Source organism: Oculina patagonica, chromosome 6 (assembly GCF_052425735.1).
Source record: "Oculina patagonica isolate OP01 chromosome 6, crgOcupat, whole genome shotgun sequence".
Classification (NCBI taxonomy): domain Eukaryota; kingdom Metazoa; phylum Cnidaria; class Anthozoa; order Scleractinia; family Oculinidae; genus Oculina; species Oculina patagonica.
Window position 1 is genome coordinate 15,177 of NC_135763.1, and position 25,686 is coordinate 40,862.

General features: G+C 39.2%; 1 protein-coding gene across 2 annotated transcripts; it reads left to right on the plus strand.

The window, feature by feature from the left end:
• The first annotated feature begins 946 nt into the window (after window positions 1-946).
• Window positions 947-25,391, plus strand: LOC144656859 (sperm-associated antigen 17-like). Of its 2 annotated transcripts, none has more exons than XM_078517103.1 (27): window positions 947-1,120; window positions 1,251-1,391; window positions 4,487-4,699; window positions 5,574-5,766; window positions 6,232-6,428; window positions 9,289-9,513; window positions 10,140-10,344; window positions 10,734-10,861; window positions 10,942-11,076; window positions 11,333-11,896; window positions 12,448-12,657; window positions 13,054-13,303; window positions 13,666-14,490; window positions 14,755-14,990; window positions 15,441-15,785; window positions 16,685-17,024; window positions 17,345-17,806; window positions 18,199-18,333; window positions 18,490-18,743; window positions 18,980-19,025; window positions 19,149-19,346; window positions 19,505-19,669; window positions 20,439-20,849; window positions 21,853-21,977; window positions 22,470-22,721; window positions 24,276-24,420; window positions 25,079-25,391. In XM_078517103.1, the coding sequence occupies exons 1-27, from the start codon at window positions 1,034-1,036 to the stop codon at window positions 25,231-25,233; spliced, it is 6,642 nt and encodes a 2,213-aa protein (XP_078373229.1). In that variant the 5' UTR covers window positions 947-1,033; the 3' UTR covers window positions 25,234-25,391. The 2 variants fall into 2 exon arrangements, with proteins under 2 accessions (XP_078373229.1, XP_078373230.1); XM_078517104.1 differs by having other exon boundaries at window positions 20,442-20,849.
• The last annotated feature ends 295 nt before the right edge of the window (window positions 25,392-25,686 follow it).

Here is a 25,686-nt window from a genome sequence, read left to right on the forward strand (position 1 = left end):
TTAAGATCATTGTATTTTTTGCCAATTCCTGCGAGAGTAGACTTTTATTTTAAAGTAATTTTACCGTCTGTAATGTACGGTATGATAGTCTGGGGGTCGTGTGGCTCAACACTTTTTAGTGACTTAGAAAAAATCCATGTGCGTGCCGCCAAGATAATTTTCGGCTTAGACTGGTTCACCCCTTCAGAAGACGTACTGCGTCAAGCAAAGTGGATACCATTGAGGCAAATGTACATCCGCAGGGTACTTTGTTTTGTCTTCAAATGTGTATCTGGAGGTGCTCCGGTCCAATTACAACACTTGTGGACGGAGCAGAAGACTAATTACAATCTTAGAAGGAAAAATTGCTTGTCAGTACCAAGACCAAAGACTGACTTTCTCAAAAAGTCGATTACTTATGAAGGGGCCACATTATGGAATTCTTTGAATAACGAGGCCCGCCTTAAAGAATCGTTGGCAAGTTTCAAGGGTGCTTTGAAAGTATTAGGGATTTAGAGGTTGTGTATTTTTGTTTGTTTGGAATGCTTAGTTTGTAGTCTTTACTTGTTATTTAAGGGTTTAGTTAGATTCAATAGTAATTTGTAAACACGACCACATCAGCTATGCTGCAAAACATTTATCGTGTATAAATAAAAGCTTTTATTATTATTATTATTATTTATTATTTATTATTTAAGTTCGTTGATTGTTGATTGCAAATAAAAATGGTTTCGGAAATGGGTTCGGAATTCTCCGATGCCACTCTTATGAGTATAAAAAAGTAGACTCGGAAATTTCTGAAACCACACATCACCAAACATTGTTGAAGGAAATCACCGAAAACCTTTCGAGCAGTGGCGCGAAGTACACTCCACCCACAAACTTGACCCGGACCACTCGACCCATTTCTGGTGGAGCGGAGCATTGGAGGCCTGGAACCGAACAGTTCTTCGCTTAGCAACCACAACAAACTTCAAAATGGCGGATAAAGTGCTGTGACTTTCTTTAATTACGAGCAAAAACAACCTTTGCTTAGAAGAGTACACCAGTGAATATGTCCAAATCTCGAAGAGGGAAAAGTGCATCAGCTAATGAACTAAGTAGATGGGAAGCAGAGCTAATTCAAGCGCCTCTCAATGAGGTTAGTGCAATTTTAACAGCGATACAAACACAACGTCTGTTGGTGTTTCATTGCATGCGCAACCTTTAGTAGTCTTTCCATGTACAACATCTAGGATATTTCTTAACTGTATTATTTTCTTTCACATTAGGAAACGTGGAGATCATGTGTCTTCTTCATTGCACCAAATAAACTGGAGGATAATGTATTTATCGATGTACTGTCAGAAGTGGTTGCGTCTGGTCTCAGGAAATTGTTTAGCATCATTACTTACGAAGGCCTTGTTAAAGATGTGAGCTTTCTTACTTGATAATTATATAAAATTACGAGTTTGTGTTTATCTGTAGTATGTGAAAATCACGATATACCATAGAACATCAGCTTTCTGTTCTAAGTCAAGCGTTACTTTTATTAAGATTTCAATATTGGGCAATACCAATAAAAAAGTTTAAAAAAATCCAGATTCATTAGTCAAAGAAGCAAGTACTTCAATTTACAAGCACACGATCTTGTTTTATCAACAAAAATTGGTATAATGTGATGTCTTTGTCTTTAATAAACATCGATACTAGGTTATTTAAAGACTGTAAAAACTGAATTCCAGTTTGTACTGCGCAATATCCGCTTGCAATGTCTCACACGAAGGAATGTTTACTAGCAAAATTGAAAATTCTGTGACAAACTTACCTTTTTCTTCATTATTAGCACCAGATATCCTTGCAATACAATAATAAGTAGTAGGAGAACCTCGAAGCTATTTCAAACCAACGTTTCAGCTCATCAGAAATTCTTGAATGAAAGGAACCGTAATGGCGGACTTAAACTTTTCATGTATGTTATTACCGAAGTGTATTGTTTTAACAAATTCAAAATAAAAACAAAAAACAAATTCCAAATCTGCGCAAGAAGGACTGGAAATCAGCTTTAAGGAATAATGGATGAAAAAAACCACGCCATTTCTAGTTGACTTTGTAATCAGGTTTTCTGATAGGGTGCGGCAAAAAAGCAGAAATTATGCGGCATTTTTAGGGCAGATTATGCGGCAAGAAAGTACTATTATGCGGCAAATTATGCGATTTTATCTGAGCGATTTTAAGCTTACTTTACAAGGTTTCAGGAGATGAAAATCCATTTTGTGCATTTCAAAAAATAATAAGAGCATAAATGAAGGATAAATGTCTGTATTAGAATGAAATAGATTATTTTCACCTCATTTGGGTATTCCAATGTCAAATGGCTTTCCGTGTACACTACATGACGTAGTAGAACGTTGGAGACTTTTGGTGACATAATATATGAAGTGTAACAAGATACCACTGACTGAATCAATGAAGGCGCACATGGTGTCGAACGATCGAACAATCTACGATGTTTTTTACTTCATGGAAGGATTTAGACATTTAGACATTCTGAATTCAGCCATTTTGCCTTGTAAACTTCAGTACAATACAAGAAAGCAAAGATAGAAGCAAATTTATTTGCGTGAATGTTGTTTTGGCTGAGTTAACACTGAAAAAGAAAGTTGCCCGCTCGAAGTAATGAAAGTTGTTCGCTGGTAACCACATAAGAGGTTTTCCAAGTTTTTTTTGAAGGTACAGGGTTAGGGTTAGGGTTTAGGGTTAGGGTTTAAAGGGTTTATTTCCTTTATCTTTGCTCAAATTGTGCGATTTTGTGCGAATTATGCAATTTTTGATGAATTATGCGAAAAGTTGCGATTTGAGGTCAATTATGCGAAATCGCAACATCGCATAATATCAGAAGCCCTGTTTCTTACTAAGCAGCCCGGCCTTCTCTGGAACCCATGCAGAACCCTTCAAGTGTTCATTCTTTTCTTTTTTTGCCCTACCGACCAACCCACCATCACAAGAGACGGGGCATTGGGAAATGAAACATTTTATTGGGATGCCCTTGATGAGTTTGTAATAATTTTTGTTGAGAATATCTACAACAGCTATACATATTTCAAGCCATTGTCCTCTTTAGTATGGTTATCACACAGTTGTAATAGCCTGTTCAAGGAATTACAATTAGTTGGTTTGGGAGTAGCTGGGTATTGGGGGCCCCCTCATTTTCTCTTTCCGTTTTTTTTTTCTGCTTCAACTAACCAAATGCCTGGAACAGACAACATAATAGTTTCTGATTTTTTGAGAGTTTATACAATATTTTATCAAGAGACTCTTGAATTTAACTTTTTTTAGATTTTTAATATTCTTAAGATTTTATTTTATCTTTAACAAATTGATGTCTGCTCAGTTTCTTATGCGTTTGTCTTGTTACTGGTGAAAAATTGCATCATAACATTTTCAAAATCCACGAGCCCCTAAGCGAGTGGATCTGACTTTGACAATGTTATGACAAAATTTATCATCAATAACAGGACAAATGCATAAAAAACCTATAAATTTAAGATGACTTCCTCATTGAAGACTATTAGATTTGTTGTATGATTCTGGCCTTATCAAGAATGCAGCATGCTGAATCAGTCTAGAAAAGTTTGACAAAACTTTCACTGATGGTGCCAGCTTTTCAAATTTCATCCATCTGTTCTCTTATTGGCAATAAAAATTAGCCAATCAGCGCATGAGAATTCGCTTAGTTATTGTAAAATTAACCCATTGACACCTGAACCGGCCATAGCCAGTCATGTTGAGATTGGTCTTTTTCCACTTTGAACAGTCGTCTTTACCTTCGACCAAAAAAGGCATCACTTATACTCAAAATCTGCAGAAGGAAAAGATCACAGTGATTGCGTAAATGTAGCCTGAAATATGCACCGAAATGGATAGACATTTCAGTGAAAAACTGAAAGGGAAATTTTTGCCAACCAACCCAGTGCTGTTTCATGGTAAAAATTTTGTGTGAGGATGATACTTTCTCTAGAATAGTCCATTTTACAGTTGGCTGCTAAGTGACCTGGCCTTTGAATGGTAGTGAGGCTGGAGGTGACCTTGCATTGATACAAACCTCTCTGCATTATTATGTAAATACAAACTAGTTAGCATCAGAAGAACATGATTAACAAAACAAAAGCAGTGAGGTCTGTATCAAAACAAGGTCACCTTCAGCTTCACTTCCATTCAAAGGCCAGGTCACTGAGCTGACAACTGTAAAATGGCCTATTCTTGAATTGAGATCGAGCAAGGCCACTAGATCGCCAACAAGTGCAACAAAAAGATAATAAAAGGAGGAAAAGGAAAAGTGAACAACAACAAAAAATGAAAAGCCTAAAATGGTAGAGCACTTTTCTCCAAACTTTGAATTTTGCACTACCCATGCAAAAATGTCATAAAATGTAAAGCTAGTGAAAAGAAAGGCATGCTTTCATGTTGTATTTCTAGAGTCGCCATCAGTCTTCTCTTTAAAGTTGTTATATTTTGCTTTTATAAGGTTAAAGAATTTGGCAAGGGACCTGCCCCAGGAGGCAAGGGCAAAGGGGCTGCATCAGCTAAACCTCCTCAGTTCTATGAAGTATGTGAGCAAGTCAAGCCATTGGTGGATCAGGGTGAATCAATACCCCCTTCTCTAATGGCTAAACTTCTGAAGTTTAAGTTGCTGCATGTTAAACAGAAAGATTTGGACAGAAGAGAGGATGAGAGAAAGGTGCTTCTAAATATCTATCTATTAAATTATATATTTTATTTTTTAACAAATTTTAAAATCTTTAAATAAGAGACTAGTAATTTTACAACTGGGTGATAAGAAGTGAGAGGGTCAGGCAGCAAATTAGATTAGGATTTCAACCTGCTATAGAGTTCTCATAACAAGCCCTGGTACATGTATTAGGTCCAAAGGTTTTTATGGTCAGTAATTTTTAAGGAGGGAGGTAGAGGGCAGGTTTGGGTGAGGGTCATTGTCAGGTGGACTTAACATTTTCAAAATGTTTCAGGATAAATATCATGATGTTTCAGAAGGAATGCTGCATCTAAGACAGTCAGTGGTAATTAGCGGGGTATACAGTGCAGATCAGGTTTTTTGAAAATAAAACAGCCCTTTCACAATTCACAACACATTAAATAAATGGCATTTCACACTTCACGGAAAATAAAAGAGAATGTTTTGCAAAACCGTGGTTCACAGCTACTACGGAAAATTGTGATCCAAGAGCAAAAAAATACACATTTCACATTTCACCAGAAATAAAAAGGGCCGATCACAGCTTCACAAAAATACCTTTTACCACCCTCATCTAAGATGTTTCACTTGTACACAAGAATACAACATGACATGGTTAAACCCTCTAAACAGAACAATGTGTAACACAAAACAAATTTAACAGTGATTCAGGGCATTAACTATACATATGGTAGCCATAGGAGCTCCATGCATATATTGGGCTTGACTTCGATTCCACTGCTCTCTCAAGTGCAGCCCTGAGCCATTCTTTCACAATCTAAACAGTCAGCTAGACCTGTGTGCCAGGTGTGCTAGTATTTCATGCTAAAAGACATTAAACAATATGTTATTCTAATTTTAGGCTGCTAAGGCTGCTGAAGCAGGAAAGAAAGATGAAAAAGGAAAGAAATCAGGGAGAAGTACATCTGCTGGAAAACGGTCCAAATCACCAGGAAAGAAGAAGGGTAAAAAGGAAGCAGACCTGCCACCATCTCCAAAGAAGGACACAAAACTAAAGAGAAGGGGAGATGTTGAGGACACATTTAAAACTATTGGTAAAAACCAAAAACTAAATAAAGATAAATTACTAAATTGAAATTGTTTTTACTGACTGTGAGCTAGACATCAAGTCACAGTTAACTTAGATGTAGTCACGGATTGCATTCCAAGCTGCTGTATACATGTGATCTTCACATGTACAAAATTAGTATTGTTAATCTGTTTTTGTGGCAAACGAACAAGTTGGAATTTCATTGTCCTATACTTGACATTTCATTGGCTGAAATGAAGCAGGAAGACATATTTGTTGTGTAAATTCAAGTTTGGTATAATCTTTTAAAGGTAAACATTGTTATAGGGTATGGGAATAAAACAAAGTACCAAGGGTAAAATACATGTATGAAACCACAACATATAGACAAAAATTGAAAAAAAAATTTCCTAGCATGTAAGCAGGTTACTGGCCGGATTAATTTGTGATGATATTAACCGTAATGACTGATTCCACATTCTTATCTCAGATGATGAACCCGATGACCAGGGAAGCCCCCAGCATTATGTTTTGATCCATGGCATCCTCACGGCACCGGTCATTTACCACTTAAATGAGACAGGTGTAAATGTTGATGCTATCATCTGTGTAAAGGCACAGAATTATGATTGCCTCACACCAACTCCAGTTCAACAGGATGAGAACAAAGAAGTTGATACTTCTAAAGTAAGATTATACTACAGCTGGCCCCGGTTGTTCAAAGCATGGATAACGCTATCCATCGGATAAATATCACTATCCAGTGGATAGCGCAGTATGTTTCGTGAGCACTTATTTGCTGGATAGCATTTTACCCGGTGGATAGTGTTATCCATGCTTTGAACAACTGGGGCCTGGTGGCTATGTTATCAAATGAGTTTGAATAGTGGTATACGGGATGGGCTCAGTTTGCACCTTTAAAGTTGGCTCATCCGCGTGAAACTATTTACATAACAATGCAGAAAATTATTATTATTTTCACAAACTAATTTATATTCACACCACGATACAACATTTTACGTTGATAATGATGTTAGTTACTTCGAAACGTCAGACAACTTTAGTTTTAAAAACTAGTGGTAACCACAGGTTAGAAAGTGCGGGCCTCGATGAAGTTAAGAGAAGGTACTCAGGGAGGGAAGTGTTTTTAAATCACTGGACAAAAGAAAATTATTCCGAGTAAGGTCGAGTAACGCGTCACGCTTAAGTCACGAATGTTTTTTATCGTTTCCTATTGCCGCGAACCAATCAGAGTTGTTTTTTTGTGTCTAGTGCGAAGCGCAGACACTAAGCTATAACGCTAAAATTTTTCAGTAAGTACTTCATATACGGCAAATTATGACGTCATACTAACCAAATTCAACTGAGATTTCTAATACGTGACAGCGTACACGAAGTATTTTACAGAAATGCTTCTCTGCATAATAGTAATCGATAATCACTCGTTTTGCCTTCGTTACCCCTACGTTATTCCTTCGTGAACAAATGATGAAAATGTAGAACAAACGGAACAAGTCTAATTTGAGATAATTAAGGCATTAATTACGTCAACAAACGTCAACACAATGTATTGTGCTAAAAATAATAAATTCTTGGACATTTGAAGACTTTTGTCTCTTCATTAACGTTAAAACTGCCGTTAACAGACAGCACGCGCAAGACCCTGCATTCAAATGGGATGAACGTTGAATTTGCTTTCTTGATACAGTGCAAGCGCTTGCTTGCGGCGAAGATGCATTTTAAATTAATTTAAATGTACACGTGCGTGCTGTCTGTTAACTGCATTTTTTACACTTACGAAGACGCGCGTGACGGTATTTTTAACGCTCACAAAGAGACAAAAGTGTCGAAACGTCCGAGAATTTATTGTCTTTTAGCGCATCAACAATACTTTTGTTCAGATGTACGCAAGAGTAATTTATTTAAATCTCTTAATGTACAAATTGCTTCTCTGATCACGGCGCGTGCCATCTTACATTGTGACAATGCCAGCGCGTGTTAATGGCGAAGACGTGTGCTGTCTGTAAACGGTATTTTTAGGCCGATGAAGAAACAGAATACGCGATTCCCTCTATAGCACGCGCCTGCAGGGAATCACGGTAGTTGTATTCATCAAACCATGCGCAAAACTCAGCAACACGCATCATTGCTGAGTCTCGCGCATGGTTTGATGAATACAACTACCGTGATTCCCTGCAGGCGCGCGCTATAGAGGGAATCGGCCATTCTCGAAACATACCAGAATCTTTTGTATTTGAGTGCACCAAGAATACTGTTGTTTAACTTTGTTCATACCATACATGCGCTACACAGTTTTTTGATGATAACTTCTACCCATATTTCTTCACTACACTGTTGAAGCTAGAATCCTCTACAACTATAGTCTATGCCGACAAAAACCTAATAAATGCACTACCGTGACCGAGCAATACAGTAATGCACAAAGCTCAATAAAGCTCAGCACTAGACACATGTACGCAGTGCGGACCTATTTTTTGATTGACAGTTTTGCGAAGTGTAGTCGAGCACGCGGTGTGAATTGAGATGTGATTTTCCTCCGTCGGCAAACTCGCTTTGTTGTCAGTGTTATAAGGAATTTCTCGAGAATAACCGTTGTTGGAATCATTCGTTTGCCGTAGTTTATCTGTGATACAATCACAGCAGATCTTCTCAAAAGCAACACCTATAAAACAACGTCTGCAAAACGTAATGTCTGCAAGACAGAAGCCTCGATCTAATGTGACAAACTGTTGATTTTTCGCATTCTTATCGCTCTTGGAGACAAGATTTTTCTCTTCTGGTGTTACGACAAACTGTCGTGATTGACACATTTTTTGCATTCCGATCGTTCTTAGTGGAAGAACAAAATTTTCAACTTCCGGTTTGCAGATAGCCTTTATAAACGTGGCGCGCACTGTCAAGATTAGGGTTGCGGGCCTCTCTTGGGCCCGCAAATAATAATAACTTTATTTCACATAATCGTTAAAATATGTACACACATCGATAAAAAAGATACAAAATTGAAATTAGCTGTAAAAAAGTCAATAAAATGTTTTTGCAATAATATTAATAATAAATAAAAAAATTGTTGATAAAATTTAAATAATAATAATAATAATAATAATAATAATAGAAAAACAATGTAAAATGTGATCACAATGAGGATTTCGCTCTCTGAGGTAAAAACTTTCTTGTGGCGGTTATAAATGAAAACTAATCTGTCAAGTGTCTTGCATTGTCCAGCAGGGAGTTATAAGTATGTGCAGCCATCAGTTTAAAATTGTCTGATGCTCTTAGAACGTTTAATAGAGCTGCAGCTGATTAACGCAGGTTGTTAGAACATGGAGAGTGAAATTCAAGTTTAAAATGCTTTGGTAAACCCTCACTTGTGGTGCACTGTGAGTCATTTTCAGCAAGCTCAATTCTATCCTTTCACATACCAGGCTATTGAGGCCCCCCTCACCCTTAGAACATCCAATAGCAGTCTTTGGAATTAGTATGGATATTCTGGAGCTGCAGATTAATAGCTGATTGCTGATATTTTTAGGAAGATGATCCAGAAATGCTGGACAGAGAGCTACAAGAGTCGGAAGAAAGGGCTCAAAAGCTTGAAGCAGAAGCCAAACTTAACATGTTTTGGTGTGAATCAGAAAGCATTGTAATGAGAGCCCCTTCCGGTCACAAGCTTAAGGATGTAGCAACATATGAAGTGAAAGTGAAAGAGAGTATTGTGCCAGAAAGTGATCTGCAGGAATTAGATGCAGAGAGAAAGGTATCTTTCAAGTACAATTAACTGATGATAAAACTTATGGTCTTTTACATTATAGCTGGGATAAATTTCCTCTGTAGGCATATTTCTTTCTCATAGTAAATGCTCTTCTTTCTTCTTAAAATAACCAGCAGAGACGTGCAATCACACTAAAAAATCTTGGTGTTTCAAGCAATCTGATTGGTTTGCTTTCTCGGACTAATGAGCATTATTCACTCCCTATGGAGTGAATAATACGTGATCCAAACAGAAACAAAATGGGTGGCATTTCTGAATCGCAAGTAGTAACAATCAGAAGAATACAAGAAGATGCTGAAGCAGAAAAGACAAAAAAGGGTGATGGTTTTCAAAGTAAGAGAAGACTACATATTTCGCAATTTGCAACACAATTTCCACACAACTGGAGTAAAATGATAAACATTTGCTTACCGTCAAGTCGCTCTTCGCGCGGCATCGGCAAAAATGAATACTGCCGATTTATCGGCAACAACATCAAGTGTTATTTAACCAAGATCCAGAATAATTTACCTCGATTTCAAAGAAAAGTTTTAAATAGTTATAGAAAGATGATGATATATAACAACTTTGGGAGTTTTGAGATTTGATTGTTGTTAACTTTGTAATATCAGACAGAGTTTGGAACAGCAATATTTGAAGACGTGGCTGATGTGTGCTACAATATGCTAGATCATTTGGAGCAGTACAAACAGTATCTAGATTCAATGAAGTTGATTCATGTTCCTGTGCACACGAAGCCATCAGCCAGTGCTTCATCAGTTATTCAAACTACTGCTGATCAGCTTCCTGGATCACAATCTGTAGCAGCTACTCAGTGTGAGTAATCAACTGCCTATAGAGTTAAAAGAAAGTTGCTATGTTTTCCACCTTGCTCTTTGGGCATAAATTTTGGATACATACGTTAGTGTCAGGTGAAACCCTAGCAAAGAGTGTGATCAACTTTTAATACAGTAATGTTATACTATTTTGTGTTATTTCATGTTTCTTAGTGGTACAAAATATATCAAATAGAAGAGACAGTGTTTCAATGGGTTATCCGAACACCGAGAAGAAAGTTGAAAATACGACGTGCAGTGGAGTATTTTTGACAAAATTCAAGGATAGCCGATGAGACACTGTCACGAGTGTTTGATATATCTTCTCAATCGGAGTGTTGTTTATTTATGTGTTAAATGCCATTGGATGTCATTGTTTTTGTTTTTCAGTGTTAGACGCTCAAGCAAATGTTGCAGTTTCAGCTAATATTGACAAACGCTTTTATGATCACCTTATCGGCAGTGTGCCACCTGAGAGCCACAGTGTGCCACTCATCCTTCACTGTTTGTTAGAGCAGGTTAGTACCTAAACACATCATCCTTCAGCACTGATATCCAGAATTTGTATCGAGAGCAACCAATTTTTATCTCTTTTCAGGTTGTTGCAACAGTTGATGACAAAAATCCACTCGATCAGGTGGTTCCCCCGAGAGGAGATGGGTTAAATCATGATCTGGCTGCATACATTTCTAGCAAAACCTCCAAACTAGCTTCAGTACAAAATAGCGAACAGGTAAGGTTCAGTTTAGTGTTTAGCGCGCCACATGTCCACCAAATGAATAATGTGTAGCTGAACACTACATATCTGTAACAGTAACAGGACGCATAATAGACACAAGTTTTTACAGATCAAATGCAAGTTGTTAAATTCAATATATGACTGTATTTTTATTTACGCACGTTAGGCGTGCTATAGCAAGAGAATGTGTCTTATATCATACATGTATTTGAAAAGCTTATTTGTGCCACCTTTTACTTAATTGTTTTAGGCTGTTACTGGACCTGCAGACAGCAACAAGCCTCGAAAACCTCAAGATTCTCCAGTGATACTTCATTACCATGACAAAATGACGTCACGCCTACATCACCTCGAGCCAGCCAATGGTCTTGATCCTACGGAGGCTGAACTGCGCATGCTTGATCTTTTCCCTCAAAGCCGACTAAAAGAACTTCCAGAACTGCACGGGCGGGACATGGTGGAGCGTGATGCACGTGCTAATGAGTTGCGCCACTTTTTTGAATCCCAGATAAATTCCGACCTCCTGGAGCGTGCATTAAAGCAGTTTGCTTTTGAAGGGATGCTTTTGAAAGTTGTAGGCCAAAGTGGGGATGTTGTGGATCTCAAAGATGTAGATGAATCGTTTAAGATTTATTCAAACTTGTGGGATCATCCTTACAGCAAACTGAGCGAGTTTCAAGCGTTGAGATTTCCTGCTGATGACTCAGAGAAAGTGAAACTTGCTAGTGATATCAACTCTTCACCACTTGCTTCGTTTCGTAACCTTGATGAGTGGTTTTTTGTGGAACATTTTGACCACAAGACCATGATTCAGGCAAGTTTTTAACACTTTTAAACTTTGTTGGCGTTCATTTCACATGTTTAATTCTTAACGATTCTGATCTTATGGTGGTGTGACTGATTCGCCATTTTTTTCTTTGTGCTTTTCATCTTGTTGGTAGTAAATTTGATAAACTTAGCTACAAAAAAAATCGAGTCAACATTGAAGGACGCTTTAGAGCCACAAGCACGAAATGTGTGTTCCTTGTTTAGTTGCATATGTGATGTTAACATGAGAGCCAGTTGGGCTATAGTGATTATGTGAATCCACACAGCCAAAGGTAAAGGTTTAATCAAGTGCGTTCAAAGCCGTAGGACACTGTCAACTGATAAAAATACAACAAGGGGTTTGACTTGTCTTTGGAAAAAGAAACAGATGTTAAAAAGTTTACTGACTATTTACAGGCTAGACATAAATTAAACTGTTGGTCAGGGGAACTTGTAAACTATTGACAAAGTAATACACCCGTCACAGGCATGCATTGTCATGCGCACGCACAATAACTATGGTACTTACTTTGTTCGTTAACTGTTCTGTTTGAACAGGTTTTAGAAGCAGCACGCCTCGCCAATCCCTACATAGACACATACTACCACAAGCGTGACCACTCCCTGTTGTTAGCGTTACACAATCCTGTCGGAGCCAACTGTGACAGTAGCAAGTCATCCTGGAGTACAAAGCTCCATTCAAATGTGGGCTTTAGAAACTACCTTGAACACGTAGTCAGTTCCATTGAAGACTGGGTTCGAGAACAGGTATTTGCATTCTCCATTTTGTTTAATGATAACGTATGTGCTTCCAATATCAAATTGAAAGCTCAGACCATACAGTGTTCCTGCTTTTGTATCGGTTTTTATATTTTTATGCAACTTATTTCTTTCTGATATTTGTGGCAACTATTTTACTTTAGTCAACTCTGTGATGTATACAATTTCTTTCAAATCTAAGGAATTTTAAATAGTTGTTTAAAAAACCTCAATGATGTAAATTATATGAATTAAAAAGGAAGTAGGCTACATAACCAAATCTTTCCGAAAGGGTTCGTGTATACTTTTTTTCTCCGATATCTTTGGTAGTTAACTTGCAGTTCAAAACAGTAAGTATAAACTACAGCCGTTGAATGTGTTTTATTTCTTACTTTAACACAACAGGAGAGAATTCGAGAACAAGCAGCTAGAACACCCACCCCTCCCCCGCCGGCTCCAGAGCAACCCAGTGTCCCCCTGAAGATTGGTAGTCGTTACGGTCTTATGACAAGACAAGAAGTTGCTTTGATCAAGGCGGAGGAAGAAGAAAAAGGGAAAAAGAAAGGGAAAAAGAGCGCACGTGGCAGCCGGAGTCCCAAGAGAAGTGCAAAGACTCGCGAAAAGAGCGCCTCGCCGGATAAAAAGGACGATAAAGGTAATGACAATAGATTTAGCGTGATGATTCGTCCTTCAAGAAGAACATTCAAAGTGACCTAATGACAATCAATTGCACGTAATGTTGTTTGCGGTTAATTGCGAGCGCTGAGCATGTAAATAGATAGACTGACAACAATTTCATTGCACAAAACGTTTTTTTTTATTTTTACACAAAACGTAAAAATAGCTAAAGAAATGGTAGATATTCAGTGCTTCTTACCAATAATATGATATCACAAAAGCAATTAGGGTACTTATTAATTTTAGTCTAATAGGTTTATTTTCTCCCAGCCTGCTCATAGCCCATCTCCACAACTGGTGCCCGTATAATTGTCTGTTATATTTCCGTGTTACTTTTAGATAAGAAACGCGACGGATCAGCCTCCAGTCGACAAAAATCAGCGACCGGTCGGAGTCCTTCGGCAAAAGGTTCTCCATCCATTAAAAGCGCCACTAGCAAGGCTGACAAAAGAGGACGGTCACGCTCTACAGATTTCGAAGAGCCTGAGATACCACCTGTGGAGGAACCTGTCGAGAAACCGCACGATTTCATTGGCTATGACGTGGGAGATAATTTGATTCATGTTTCTGGCTCCTTGACTACAATGTTCCCAGCTGACGGGGGACAGATTCAGGTTAACAAGTCACAATATGTACAGGGAGCAAAAAGAATCTCCACATCTGTGTTCAAAGATGGCAACATGTTTGTGCTTCATTTCTTGGAACCGATTGACGAGATTTTGACGAAGGAGGAACTGGAGGGTTCTGTAGAGAAGGAGGATGGTAGAATTGTAACCGACGAGAATAAACAAGAAGACAACGCGGGCGAGGAGGTAGATAAAAGCGAAGTTGAGTCCTCTGAGAAAGAACAACACAAACGTCCAAAGGATCCCAAACCATTCTGTGACTTCAGCTCTTTTGTGGCAGAGCTGAGTGATGGTATGGTGTTAGCTCTGAGTGGGTATGGTCCCTCGGGCTCCCTCAAAGAGAAAGAAACAAAGGAATCAGAAGACATAGTTACAGGGTATTTGGCAGCAGATGTTGTCCCTCCCCCTCAGGCCACGCCCAGTCCACAGCCCAAAGCGGGATCTCCAAAAGCGCGTAAGAGAGCAGAAGAAGAGGTCAAGAGAATGGAGGAAATCCAACAGCAGCAGGAAGAAGAACGACTCAGACTTGAAGATGAAGGTAAACAACAGTCTCGTAGAGGGGCAAGTGTAAGCCTGCGTACAGTATAACTGGCTGTAGTCTGTATTTGAGACTAGAACATAAAGTCACAGAAAAAAGAAGTCACATCCATTACATAGACTGTATTCGTGCAAGTAAAGAGTTTTGTCTCCATTATATCATAAGCGGTTTAAAATCTATATTGTTTAGCAGACTGGTCACGAGAACAAAGCAAATTATTAACAAAGTGTTAATTCCATTGTTCACTCATTGTTTCTATTGCAGCGCGAAAGAAAGCCGAGGAAGAAAGGTTGAAGAAGCCATTCCAACACGTGTATATCACGTGCCCTGATGGCCAGCACGTGCAGTACTTAAACGATGATAGTTATCAGAGCAGAGACAATAAGGGTGGAGTGATTGTGAGGCAGAGCTATCCCGTCAGGCCACTTGGGCCTGCTAAAGAAAAACCAGCATCAGAAGAAACCTCCCGTACCGTGATGACTGACGGGACAGTCATAAAAGTGAGTAGCTGTAACCATGGATAAGCGTATTTTTGATTAAAAGTTGATGTATACATTTCTCCAGAGTATCAGCGCATGGTCTGAAATGAGACAACAAGTAAATTATAATTTGTCTGCTGACTTCTTGTAGTTCATTTATTATCACAATTCAAGATTGATAAAAAGGCGTTTGTTTGATTAAGTGAAGAAATGTACTATTTGTTTGATGTCTTAACGACGTAGCGTATTTAGTAAGCGTACACAAAATGTTTGCATATTAAAAGAACTGTTAAAAAAAACACTTTATTCCACTATAAAGTTACCAAATGAAAAATTATATATTTTCACTGCGCAAATTGACACAAAAATATGATCAAATGCGAATAACAAAATAGCCAAAATACAATATATTAAAACACTAACCTGATGGCTGGAACAATTATCCAAAAATAATTATTTATTTGTCTATAGCTACTCGCTGATGGGAGCATCCAAGTTCTTTTTCCGGACGGTGCAGTAAGCAAGTGTCAATCTTACCCCATCAAAAGCCCCCCTCCTACAAGCAAGCCAGGGAGTGCCATAGCCAGACAGGACCCTTCTGTGACTGCAGCAACTAAAAAGAACCTCCGTGGGCCAGGAATAAATCCAAAGCCCTCAGAGGAACCTCTGGTGCCAGCGATCTCTCTACCTGAGAAAGTCCCTGAATGGTCAAGTACGGCAGTTGATGGGAACAGAGTGGTTACTATACCTGATGGAGGTCATGAGAGTGTTGCTGGTGTACTCTGTTCTTTAGCCACGTGCCCTCAAAGTGGGCAGGTCAGTTCTACTCATTATAGGCGAGTTTTTGGCTAAGCATCTAGCTTGATATTAACTCGTGGGGCTCCTTTTCACGCTTGTTTTACATACTTTTCTTCTGGCCATGGATACAAAAAATTATTAGAATATTGAAAAGATGGCGTTTTTTTTTGAGTGATTTGAAAGTAAGGTTCTGACCCAACGTCTAATTTAAGCATACCGTGCTAACAAATCAAGAAACCTCAAGCGCCATGTTACCTTTTCTGACGCGTTTAAACTACAGACTTAACGATAACGCCGGTACGTGGCGCCAAGAAAGGGGGCTCTAGTTAATAATTTGACGGCAAGCTCGAGGTTTCTATCGGCTGACATCAAAGTCGATAGAAACCGAGAGCGATTGTTTTAGCAGAACCTGGTGACTGATTTAACTGAGTGAGCGCGCGCTCCGAGAGCCGTCTCTTGCACCCGTGTAGCCAATCAGATTGTGCGTTTTGCCAATAGTCAGCCGCTTGACCATAGATTGTATCCATATAGAGAAGTGTAATGAAAAAAATTATATTGATTTTACCACCTACAGCAGGTGCAATTACCCCAGTGAACAATTAGTTTTAACAGTCATCAAACACGCGGGCATTCACCATACGAAAAAAAATGGCAGCTGTTCATTTTATCACAATACCTCGCGAACCTAGCAACGCACATGAAAATCCACGTTTTTGCAAAATTCATCTACTGACAACAGTTTTCATGCCGGGTTTGAAGTTTTATAGGTTTTTTTTTTACTATTAGCGTGCGTTTCAATGGTTTTCTTGCGCTAAGCATTAACGGTAAATGTGCAAGTCGCCATCGTTTTTGGTACGGTGTATTGAGCGTAACTATGCTAACGAAGTAAACAGAAATTGTGCTGCCATTTTTATCAGGTTCTCAAAACGCGGGAAGACAACGTCATCACGGTAGAGTGCCCGGATGGAACACGAATTGTGGAGCACGCGGACGGAACACGCGTTACAACTTTCTACAAACAAATTATTTCGGAACTTCAGGCCCCAGACAACGAGACAGGAGAACAGGCTGAATACTGTGAGATTACCAAAACGTTCTTCAAAGTAGAGTGCACAGGATTCGCTACGGTGATATTCGACAGTGATTTAGGTTCGTGTGAGACTGTGTTTGGAAATGGCACGAGACTTGACACTCAGGCCAATGGTGTGTCTGTTATGTACAGGCCAGATGGAACACAATTGCATATAGAAGCTAAAGGTAAGAGAAACTGAATACTTATCACTTGCGATGCGCTTCAGTGAAAATAAACCAGAATAAAATAGAGCATAGTGTTTAGACTTGGACAACATGGCACTTCCTCCCACTACATTAGTTAGCACGTGGTTACTAAACCTCAGAGTAATAATGTTAGAAATTTCAAAAAGCAGAAATTAAGGGCCTACAGAAATGCGTATGCGTACACGAAAAATTCGATATGGTAAGTTCATGTTAATAATGCTCAAAATTTTTCTTGTTAGCAGAGATTTCATCGCTTGTTTGCACTTTCACCCATTGCGTGCCTGTTTTCCTCTTTGCAGGTGTTGTGTCATACTATGGCCGTGACGCTCAAACTGACAAACAAGCTCATGATTCCAAAACACCCAAGGGCATTTATGTCATGCGCACCGCAAGCCAGGATTGCTGTGAAGTAACAGATGGCAGAGGAAACCACTTCATTGTCATGTCAAACGGTCAAATGACAGTTGACAAGAAAGAAACTGAATCCATCAATAAGGAAACAATTATGAGGTCCGAGGGTACAGTGGATGAAAAAGAGGAGCCGTCAGAACCAGGGCCCTTACAGCAAGCACCTGCGAGCCCTATAGTGCCTCGTTTCTTTATCATTCATGCCGATGGAACAGGCTCCGAGCTCTTGCGAAGTGCTGACGTGAAGGACTTCCTGGAACGTGCCGAGGAGGACCCCGCCACAGCTGTCTTAAAGAGCCCCTTGGAAGGACACCTTGATGTTACAGGACTTACAATCTTGAAGCCTTATTCTGGTAAGGGAACTAGTCGCATTTTCTAAACACTTTTTAATCATTTCTTAATGATACATTAAATTTTAAATTTAAATTGCTGTTTAAAATAACTGTTCCAATTTGTAAAAAACCGTGACGAATGACGCCGAAAAACTAAAGTAGAATACGACCCGTTTGGTACTTCAGCGGTTTTTAGCTCTCTGATTGCTGTGTTCTTCAAGGTGGGTTGGACAAAGGTGTAGCCTCTTCACTTTCTCTTGTGTCCGACAATCTAGGAAGCTGAATTTTTATAACGCGCTCACGTTATGTTAAACTTCGTTTCAAAAATAAGGAAAGAAATATGCTACGGTAATAACGCCTGATGGCCGGCCAAGTAATCAAAGCGCTTGTTTCACTGTGTCTGTATCCAACAGGTGGAACTGACAAGATTTGGTGGAAAGAAAAGGACGAGAAGCTCATCATTCCACAGGGGTTGAGAGAAAGGGACTTCAAAGTGATGCCTTCTAGAGAGCTAAAGAAACCAGGCCCTGTTTTTGGCACTAATGCTGGTAAGGAACTGTTTTGGTTTTATCTCTGGTCTGAGCTGCAAAGCTCTGAACAGTTTAGCAGTTCTGTGCAATTCTTCTCTGACCATATATATTAACATCCCTTCTCCATACACTGTCCATTGCAATAAAGATGTGTTCTTATTTGATTTTTATAAGGTAACAGTCTAAACATTGGATCCTCTGTAGTGAAGCCAATTCCTCCTCCTCCCATCACATGTCCACGGGCTCTAGAGTTCCGCCAACTAATTCAGTATAAACCGCTGACCATGGAACAACGACAGCAGATCACTAAGGCCATGCAGGATTATGGAGAGTACCTGGAAAAGAGGCAAACAGGGTTAGACGACTTACTGCCGCGAGATCCTAGAAATGAGAGCGAGAAGGTCGTGGCCGAGAAACTGCAAGCTAACGTGAGTTTTAGTCCCTCTAGCCCAGAATTTTCTGTAAGTCATTAAAATGAACTAGACACAGACAGATGTGTTCAAGCCTTCGGTTGAACATAAAAGCTGTTGATAGGTTAGGTTAGTAATTGGAAGAGGGTGAAACATAAAACACAACTTGTAAGCAATCACTGTATAGCTGCAACAGTAAGACATTTTATTCAGTGTCTTTAAACCTGAATCTACAAATTTTATTTCAACCACAGGTCAGGCAGGACACCGAGAATGAAGCCGAGTTACGCGACAAACAAGGTACGATGGTTTAACGTTTGAAACTTAAACTGTGAAATTTAAAATGAATAAAATGATTTTGGTAGTGTAAAAGCAATTTAAAGTATGTAAATGTGATCTAAATTTTCTTCTTTCTTAACTCAGATGAAGCGAAAAATGAAGACTTAGCCTCTAAATACGTGAATGAAATAACGCCCGACCCAGTTCCACAACCTCCACCCCCGAAATGGAAAAGATCTTCGTCAGAGTGGGAGCGGGACCGAATAGAACTGGCTGAGCTGGATTATGGGAAGCATGCCTTGAGATACAAAGAAGTGCCGCCTTACTTTGAGACTACTCCAGGTAAAAGTGATCAAGTGTAGCACAACTGTCTTCTGGCAAAGGGGTTCATGAATTAAAAGAGGCGCGATTAAAAGGGTTACATAAGCTTAACTTGATATTTCTAGTTTCATTCAGTTTGTATGTACACAAGCCGCTGTTTATTTGCCTTGTATTGTCAGGTCAAGAGTTCCTTAAAGGTATCTACAGTCAGAAGGTCCCGGATATGGAAGCGTTGACATCTGAACTAGCACACCAAACCCGTCACCCACCCCCTGGAGAAAGCAGCCCTGCGGAGACACCAGAAATTGTTGTATACGAGGGGAGCGCTACATCTGATCGGACAGGTAACTTGTACAAGTGAAGCTAATAATCTATCACTCATGGCCATATAATAATCAAACTTTTGAAGATATTAATCTGTATTTGAGATGGTACTAGCAGGCGTTGATAACCCGCAATCATCCAAAATTGTCCTCCCAACATCGCGAACAATTCTATTACAGAATAGCCTAGAACGTCTGCGTAGAAGGCTAATTACAGAATGATCTAAGTACTTTTCTACAAACTTTGCCAGAGAATTCTATTGACATACCCACTTTTTTGAAGGCTTTGTAAGAGGGTGGTTATTGTTAAAGTTATCATAATTGGAAACTTTAATGCAACGCGCAGCTGAAACATCACTGTAGATGAGAATAATTGTGTTGTCAACCAATCACATTTCAGAAATTTCTCGGCCTGTATTATAAATAGCATGTTTGTATTACTTAATTGTAAAATTCATTAACTATTCATGAGGGTGCAAACCAATCCCAGTACAGTATTCAGATCACATGTACACAACTGTAAACCCCAATACAAATCAAACAAGAGAATTAACTTTTGATACAAACTCCTGCTCAGCTAATTAGTATTCATTAACTTTTGATACAGATCTCTACTGATTCACATAACAATACTTTGCATTCAATTTATTGTTTTCATTTCACAAGTAGAATAAAATTTTCGCATCCGATCTGTATGGCCATTTACAATGGCTCGCCTAACGGCTCGCCATTGTAAATGCCCATACAGATCTCCTGCTCATATTTTATCTACTACTTATAATTTTCTCAGCAGAAGAAGAGAAAGATCCAGTCAGCCCCGATGTTGCTCTTTCCACGACAAACGGAGAGACAACCTCGCTTCCCACTGGTGAGCCAAGCGCCACACCTAACGGAATGAGGCCTACTAACCCCACCCCGGCACATGCTACTGGTAATGGTACCCCCACCCCGGTGCGTCCAACTAATCCTACTCCTTCCCATGCCTCTTCATCTGTCATTTCTCGTCCGAGTAATCCAACACCACGACAAGCTTCTGAGCTTCTCTCTCATGAGTCACCACTCCAGGGGGACTCCCCACAGTGGAGGAATAATTTGGAGTCTGTTCAAGAAGTGGATGTTCCTTCTTCCGTGGGGGAGGTAGTGGAGGGGCCGGTTGAGGCGGAGGACCCGGATGAAGAAGAAAACGTCCCAATGTTTTCGGGTGAGTAGGAAACTCGACTGGCAATTATCCAATGGGACAGTGTCTTTCTTAATACACAGCGCTGTACTGCAGATGCCGTTTAAATTTTGTGATGAACGCCAGAAAAAAGTGTATGATGCTTTGTAGAATTCATGCTCCAACTACACCAGAAAACAACAGGACAGTGTAAAAGCTTCTAAAAATGTGTTCTAGCGTTGCTTCTCGACACCCAATATTAGTATAATTTCCAGAGGTAAATTCAATTCTGATTGGTCGAGAAGCTCGGACTATGTCGCAATATTCACCGCGCTAGGCGGTGAATATTGCATCTGAAGGTTTGGCTACTAAGCCATGCCACGTTTGTCATCCAGGCCAGTGAACATGGCGGCATTTGCTGAATGAAAATTTCTCTCATTTAGAAGAAATCACTCCAAATCCTGGATATTTGAAGCATTGGGAATTTTGCAAATTTACTACCAAGGCTTTTGGACCGAAAATATTTTCAAGAGATGGTTTTCAAGGCGTTAGAATTGATCGTAAACATGGTGGTTTTGGAAATCGCACACGGCCATGTACTCAGTCAGCTCGACTGTCAAAACATATTTAGTTCTCTTCTCTTCTGCTAGTAATTTGGAGAGGATTCACACAATTGCTCAGAAGTCACCAACAATTAAACAAAGGTACCAGATATCTATCTTTTTCGTAGTGTTTGGTTTGTTCCGTTTTATTGCTAAAACTTGAGTGTAAATTTTGATTTCATTCGATGAATTAAACTGGTTTACAGGTATGCAAGCGAGCTTTTCTGTTTGTTGTTTTCGTGTTTTCTATTGTTATTTTGCAGTTTTTGATATTCACCTCTGAAAATTATACTAAAACAATTATTCGCCTCAGGCTCAGTGATTATTGTTGAATAATCACTTCGCCTTCGGCGAATAATTGTTAATTTAGCAGTTATAGTTAACTCTGACAGTCTATGCTCCAGTGTCTTTCCACTTCCTAATATCTACGTTATAATGATTAACAGCTGATATGCCGCAAGTTGGTCCGAGGAGTCTGTATTTCGATGTAACTGGAGAAGCTAGATCAGAGAAAGTAAATCTGCCCAGCTGTATCAGAAGTTCCAAACCAGGAGCACTTCCCAACACCCAGGTGTGTACCCCCCACCTCTCCCCCCCCCCCCTCCCACACCGTGCAGTTATCGGCGGGAAGATCGTCTCGTGAAAAGCTGACGTCGAAAAGTTTTGATCAGATATGAATCATAAAGTCGGCGGGTAAAACAACGCTTGTTACCTTGTCTTTTTATGCAGTTAACTTGCATCCTATGGAACATTCTGGACAAGGTTTAATTCGGAACGAAAGAATTTGGAGGTCTAGTTTGATTTCAACTCTTAACTGCGTTGTCATCACATAAATTCTTTTCAATTTTCGGTTTTACGCCATTAACATAGGCCTGTTGCAGGTTCTCAGGTTTTGGTGAAACGAGCGAAAAGCGTTTTCCTTTCCTCTTCGTTATTCATACAATCCGAGAGTAGAAACACACTAGATCGGTTTCAGTATTAAAATACCCTGTACACCTATCTCCCTATATTTCCCCATTCCTCAGTTTCTACTGTAACATGTAATTCGCTCGATTGATTGCAGTTCTATGAAGTAGAAGACCCTGTACGGCGGCGTGTACAAACAGTATCCGTGGCGGGTGGCGATCAGGAACAAGTGGAAAATCTCCGAGGCTTTGAGCTGCTTCCAGCACAGGTGTCGTTCGGAGTGTTGAAGGAAGGCTGCACCTATGTACACAGTGTGCTGCTAAAAAATGTCGGCATTGATAGCTGTCGGTACAAAATCAAACAACCGCCGCCATCAACTGGTTTACGCGTTCTTTATCAACCTGGTCCGGTAAGTTTTCTTCATAAGTCATCAACATGTACCATCGATTGGTCATCGTTACCAGATGCTTTTAAATACTAGTTATGCAACGCTTTCGAGTGGTATACTATGAAATATCCCACGAGTCACTTGTATTTTATCGGTATACAGACGAGCCTTTAGGCGAGTGTGTATACCAAGAAAATACAAGTGATTTCAGCGGCAGTAAGACACTCAAGGTTTAGGAACTTCTTCTATCTTCTTTATTGCATCTGGACTAAACAACTCTTGACAGCTGTAGGTAACTCAATGGTAGCTCGGTGGTAGCTTGAGGTAATTCGAAGGTAATTCAAAGGTAATTCAAAGGTAATTCAAATATCGTACAGAAAAGGGCTTCTTATATATGTTTAAAGTGTGATAATAATGACAGGTGAAAATACAAGTTCAAGGCTAAATAAACAACTACATTTAGTTTATCAATGTCGATCTCTAGGAAGGAAATTGCTTAACACTTTAATCTTCCGTTCAAAAAGGTTTCAGGATATTGCTTAAGATAAAGGCAAATAATAGTGTTACTTGCGAATGTGCTTACTGCGCATTTTAGAACAAGGAATAAATTACTGAACTAAATACAACAGGTACAGTTCTTAAAACTTGAAGAGAAATTCCTTTTATGTTATGATTTACGATTCTATTAATGATTCTGAGCTTAAGGTTCTATTAAACTAGTAAACACTTATAAATTATACTCGCGCTAAAATTCAACATGATAAACAACAGGACATACTGCAATTATCTATTTTCTGGAAGAATAACGCTTAGCTTGCAATTCTTAGCTATGAGCGGAACTAAGCTACAGAAAGATAAATAACGATAGGAAATTGCTAACTTAGAGAGTAAACATACTAAATCTCACAATTAAAACTTGCATAAGGTCAAGGCTAAATCAACAGATGACATCTTAAGGTTAAATATATTTTAAAAGCATAATTGTCCGAGTTTCGATATGTTTTGAAATATTTGAATCGCATAGGGTGAGTTTTACCGTGACAGCTTACTGAATTTCGTCGAGAATACAATCGCAGCGCACGATGGGGAGGTTGGGTTGAATACCGTCGAATATACAACGGCTATCCTGTATTCTGATTGGCTGTATTTTCTATGGCATGGTATAAAAGAACCTATGTCGTGTGAAATTTTTAAACAGAAAATTAAGAACTTTTTAAAAGCAAAGTACTTTGAACTTTTTATTTAAATGTTTAAAACTTTGTTCTTAATAGAACATTATACTTGTAATATTAACTTGATTTTTAACCTTGTAAATTGGTTTTATTTGAGGACCTCCCTGAAAACATAAACATTGATTTGTTGTTAGTGGTTATGGAACTGAATGAAACAACAAAAAATGCCAAAATGTCACATATGTACATGGCGACGATGACGTTCACGTCAAAAAATATTTGGTGTTTTTTTGTTTGTGTCTAGTGTGTTTATTTTTTCTTTATTTATTGTATTTTATTTTTTAAGTTTTATCCCTGGTTAGTGGTGATTACTATTGTAACGTGCTTGATCATTCTCCTCAAGGTGGCAGCTGGTATGAATACTGTCCTCGATGTGGAGATATTTGCCGTTGCAGTGGGCGTGGTCGGAGAGAGTGGTTTAGGCCACGTGGGCCATCATGTGGAGATAGTTACTGAGACTGACATACTTTACTTGCCAGTTACTGCAAATATCCTTTTAAACTCCTTTACTTTAACGTTACAGACATTAACACGTAGTCTTTATTAAAACACGGTTATTTACAAGTAAGTTAACGTTAAAAAAAAAACCGTTCGCCTGACGTTAGGCAACGAAAGGTTTTGCGGCTGCTCAGAGAATAAAAGGGGTCGTGCAGTGCTCGTAAAATTAGGCTTCTGCTCGGAATGCTCGGTAAAAGTGCTCGTTGCTCGCAAGGCTAACTTTTGTCAATGCTCGTGCTCGCAAAGAAAAACGCTATGCTTGCATACTCGCAAAGACCATTCGATAGCCCCTATAGACAAGGGGAAGGGATAAACGAGGAGCCAGTCTGACTGATTCCCTTTGACCTTCAACTATCCAGACACAGACTTGTCTGGGTCAAATAGTTTGTTGTCCAGCAGACTTCAAAGCACTCGATTGGCTATTTCTTCGATAGTTTTGTAAGTCGTAAAATGTCTGACGGTTTTATCTTTCCTGGCGAGCTACAAAATGCAAAACTTGAATGGACAAACTTGAATTACTAAAGTTTTCCGTTTTGCTTGAAATGATTTGTCATTTTTTGTCATTTCTTGTATACCATTAAAGCTTTGGTTAACCCAGGGTGAAAAATAGGGTGTCGTGTTATGTTGTCTTTCCTTGACCAGGGGTACCTATCATGACGGTGTACGAGTACGAGGCCCGCTATGGCGACACTCAGGAGGGGCTCGCACAAGGCACACGTAGAGTACCCAACAGGCCGCCATCCAGGGACCCCACACGGCCTCGCAAAGAAGAGGATTACGCATTATTAGACGCGGCTCTTTAGCCTATTGGTGTCATACGAATATTCTGTTGGTGTTCTTTTTCTCGCTATCGAGGATTTAAAGCAATTTCCAATAGAATAACTAAATGCACTGTTAGCTAATGAGACTACCAGTGTTTCAAGCGTGTAGAAATGTAATAAAATTGTACATATTTGTTTAATTGCACGGTCTGGTGGATTATCCTATGATTTCCTTTTGATGAGTCGCACAAATTAAAAGAAAGTCACTTGTTGCGGGGACACATTCTCTCTGATTGGTTTATTGTTGAGGTAAAAAGGATACACTCGCGTTTCTACAACTAAACGTTTGACTCGATCAAACCTGTTTATTTCCGCGGGAAGGACAAATACTAGGCCTTTTCCACACATGTTCACCGACCGTATTAGAATCTGGCTCGGTATTGTATTTCTGGTTTTGGGATTAGAACGAAGAAAACCGCCAGTAGTCTACTTCTT

What these genes read in the sequence shown, in the direction of transcription:
- LOC144656859 (XM_078517103.1), top strand. Translation starts at nt 1,034, where the DNA reads ATGTCCAAATCTCGAAGAGGGAAAAGTGCATCAGCTAATGAACTAAGT. An exon ending in TTCACTGTTTGTTAGAGCAG is followed by an intron (nt 10,862 to 10,941) that starts GTTAGTACCTAA and finishes ATCTCTTTTCAG; the next exon opens with GTTGTTGCAACAGTTGATGA. An exon ending in TTCTTTATCAACCTGGTCCG is followed by an intron (nt 22,722 to 24,275) that starts GTAAGTTTTCTT and finishes ATTCTCCTCAAG; the next exon opens with GTGGCAGCTGGTATGAATAC.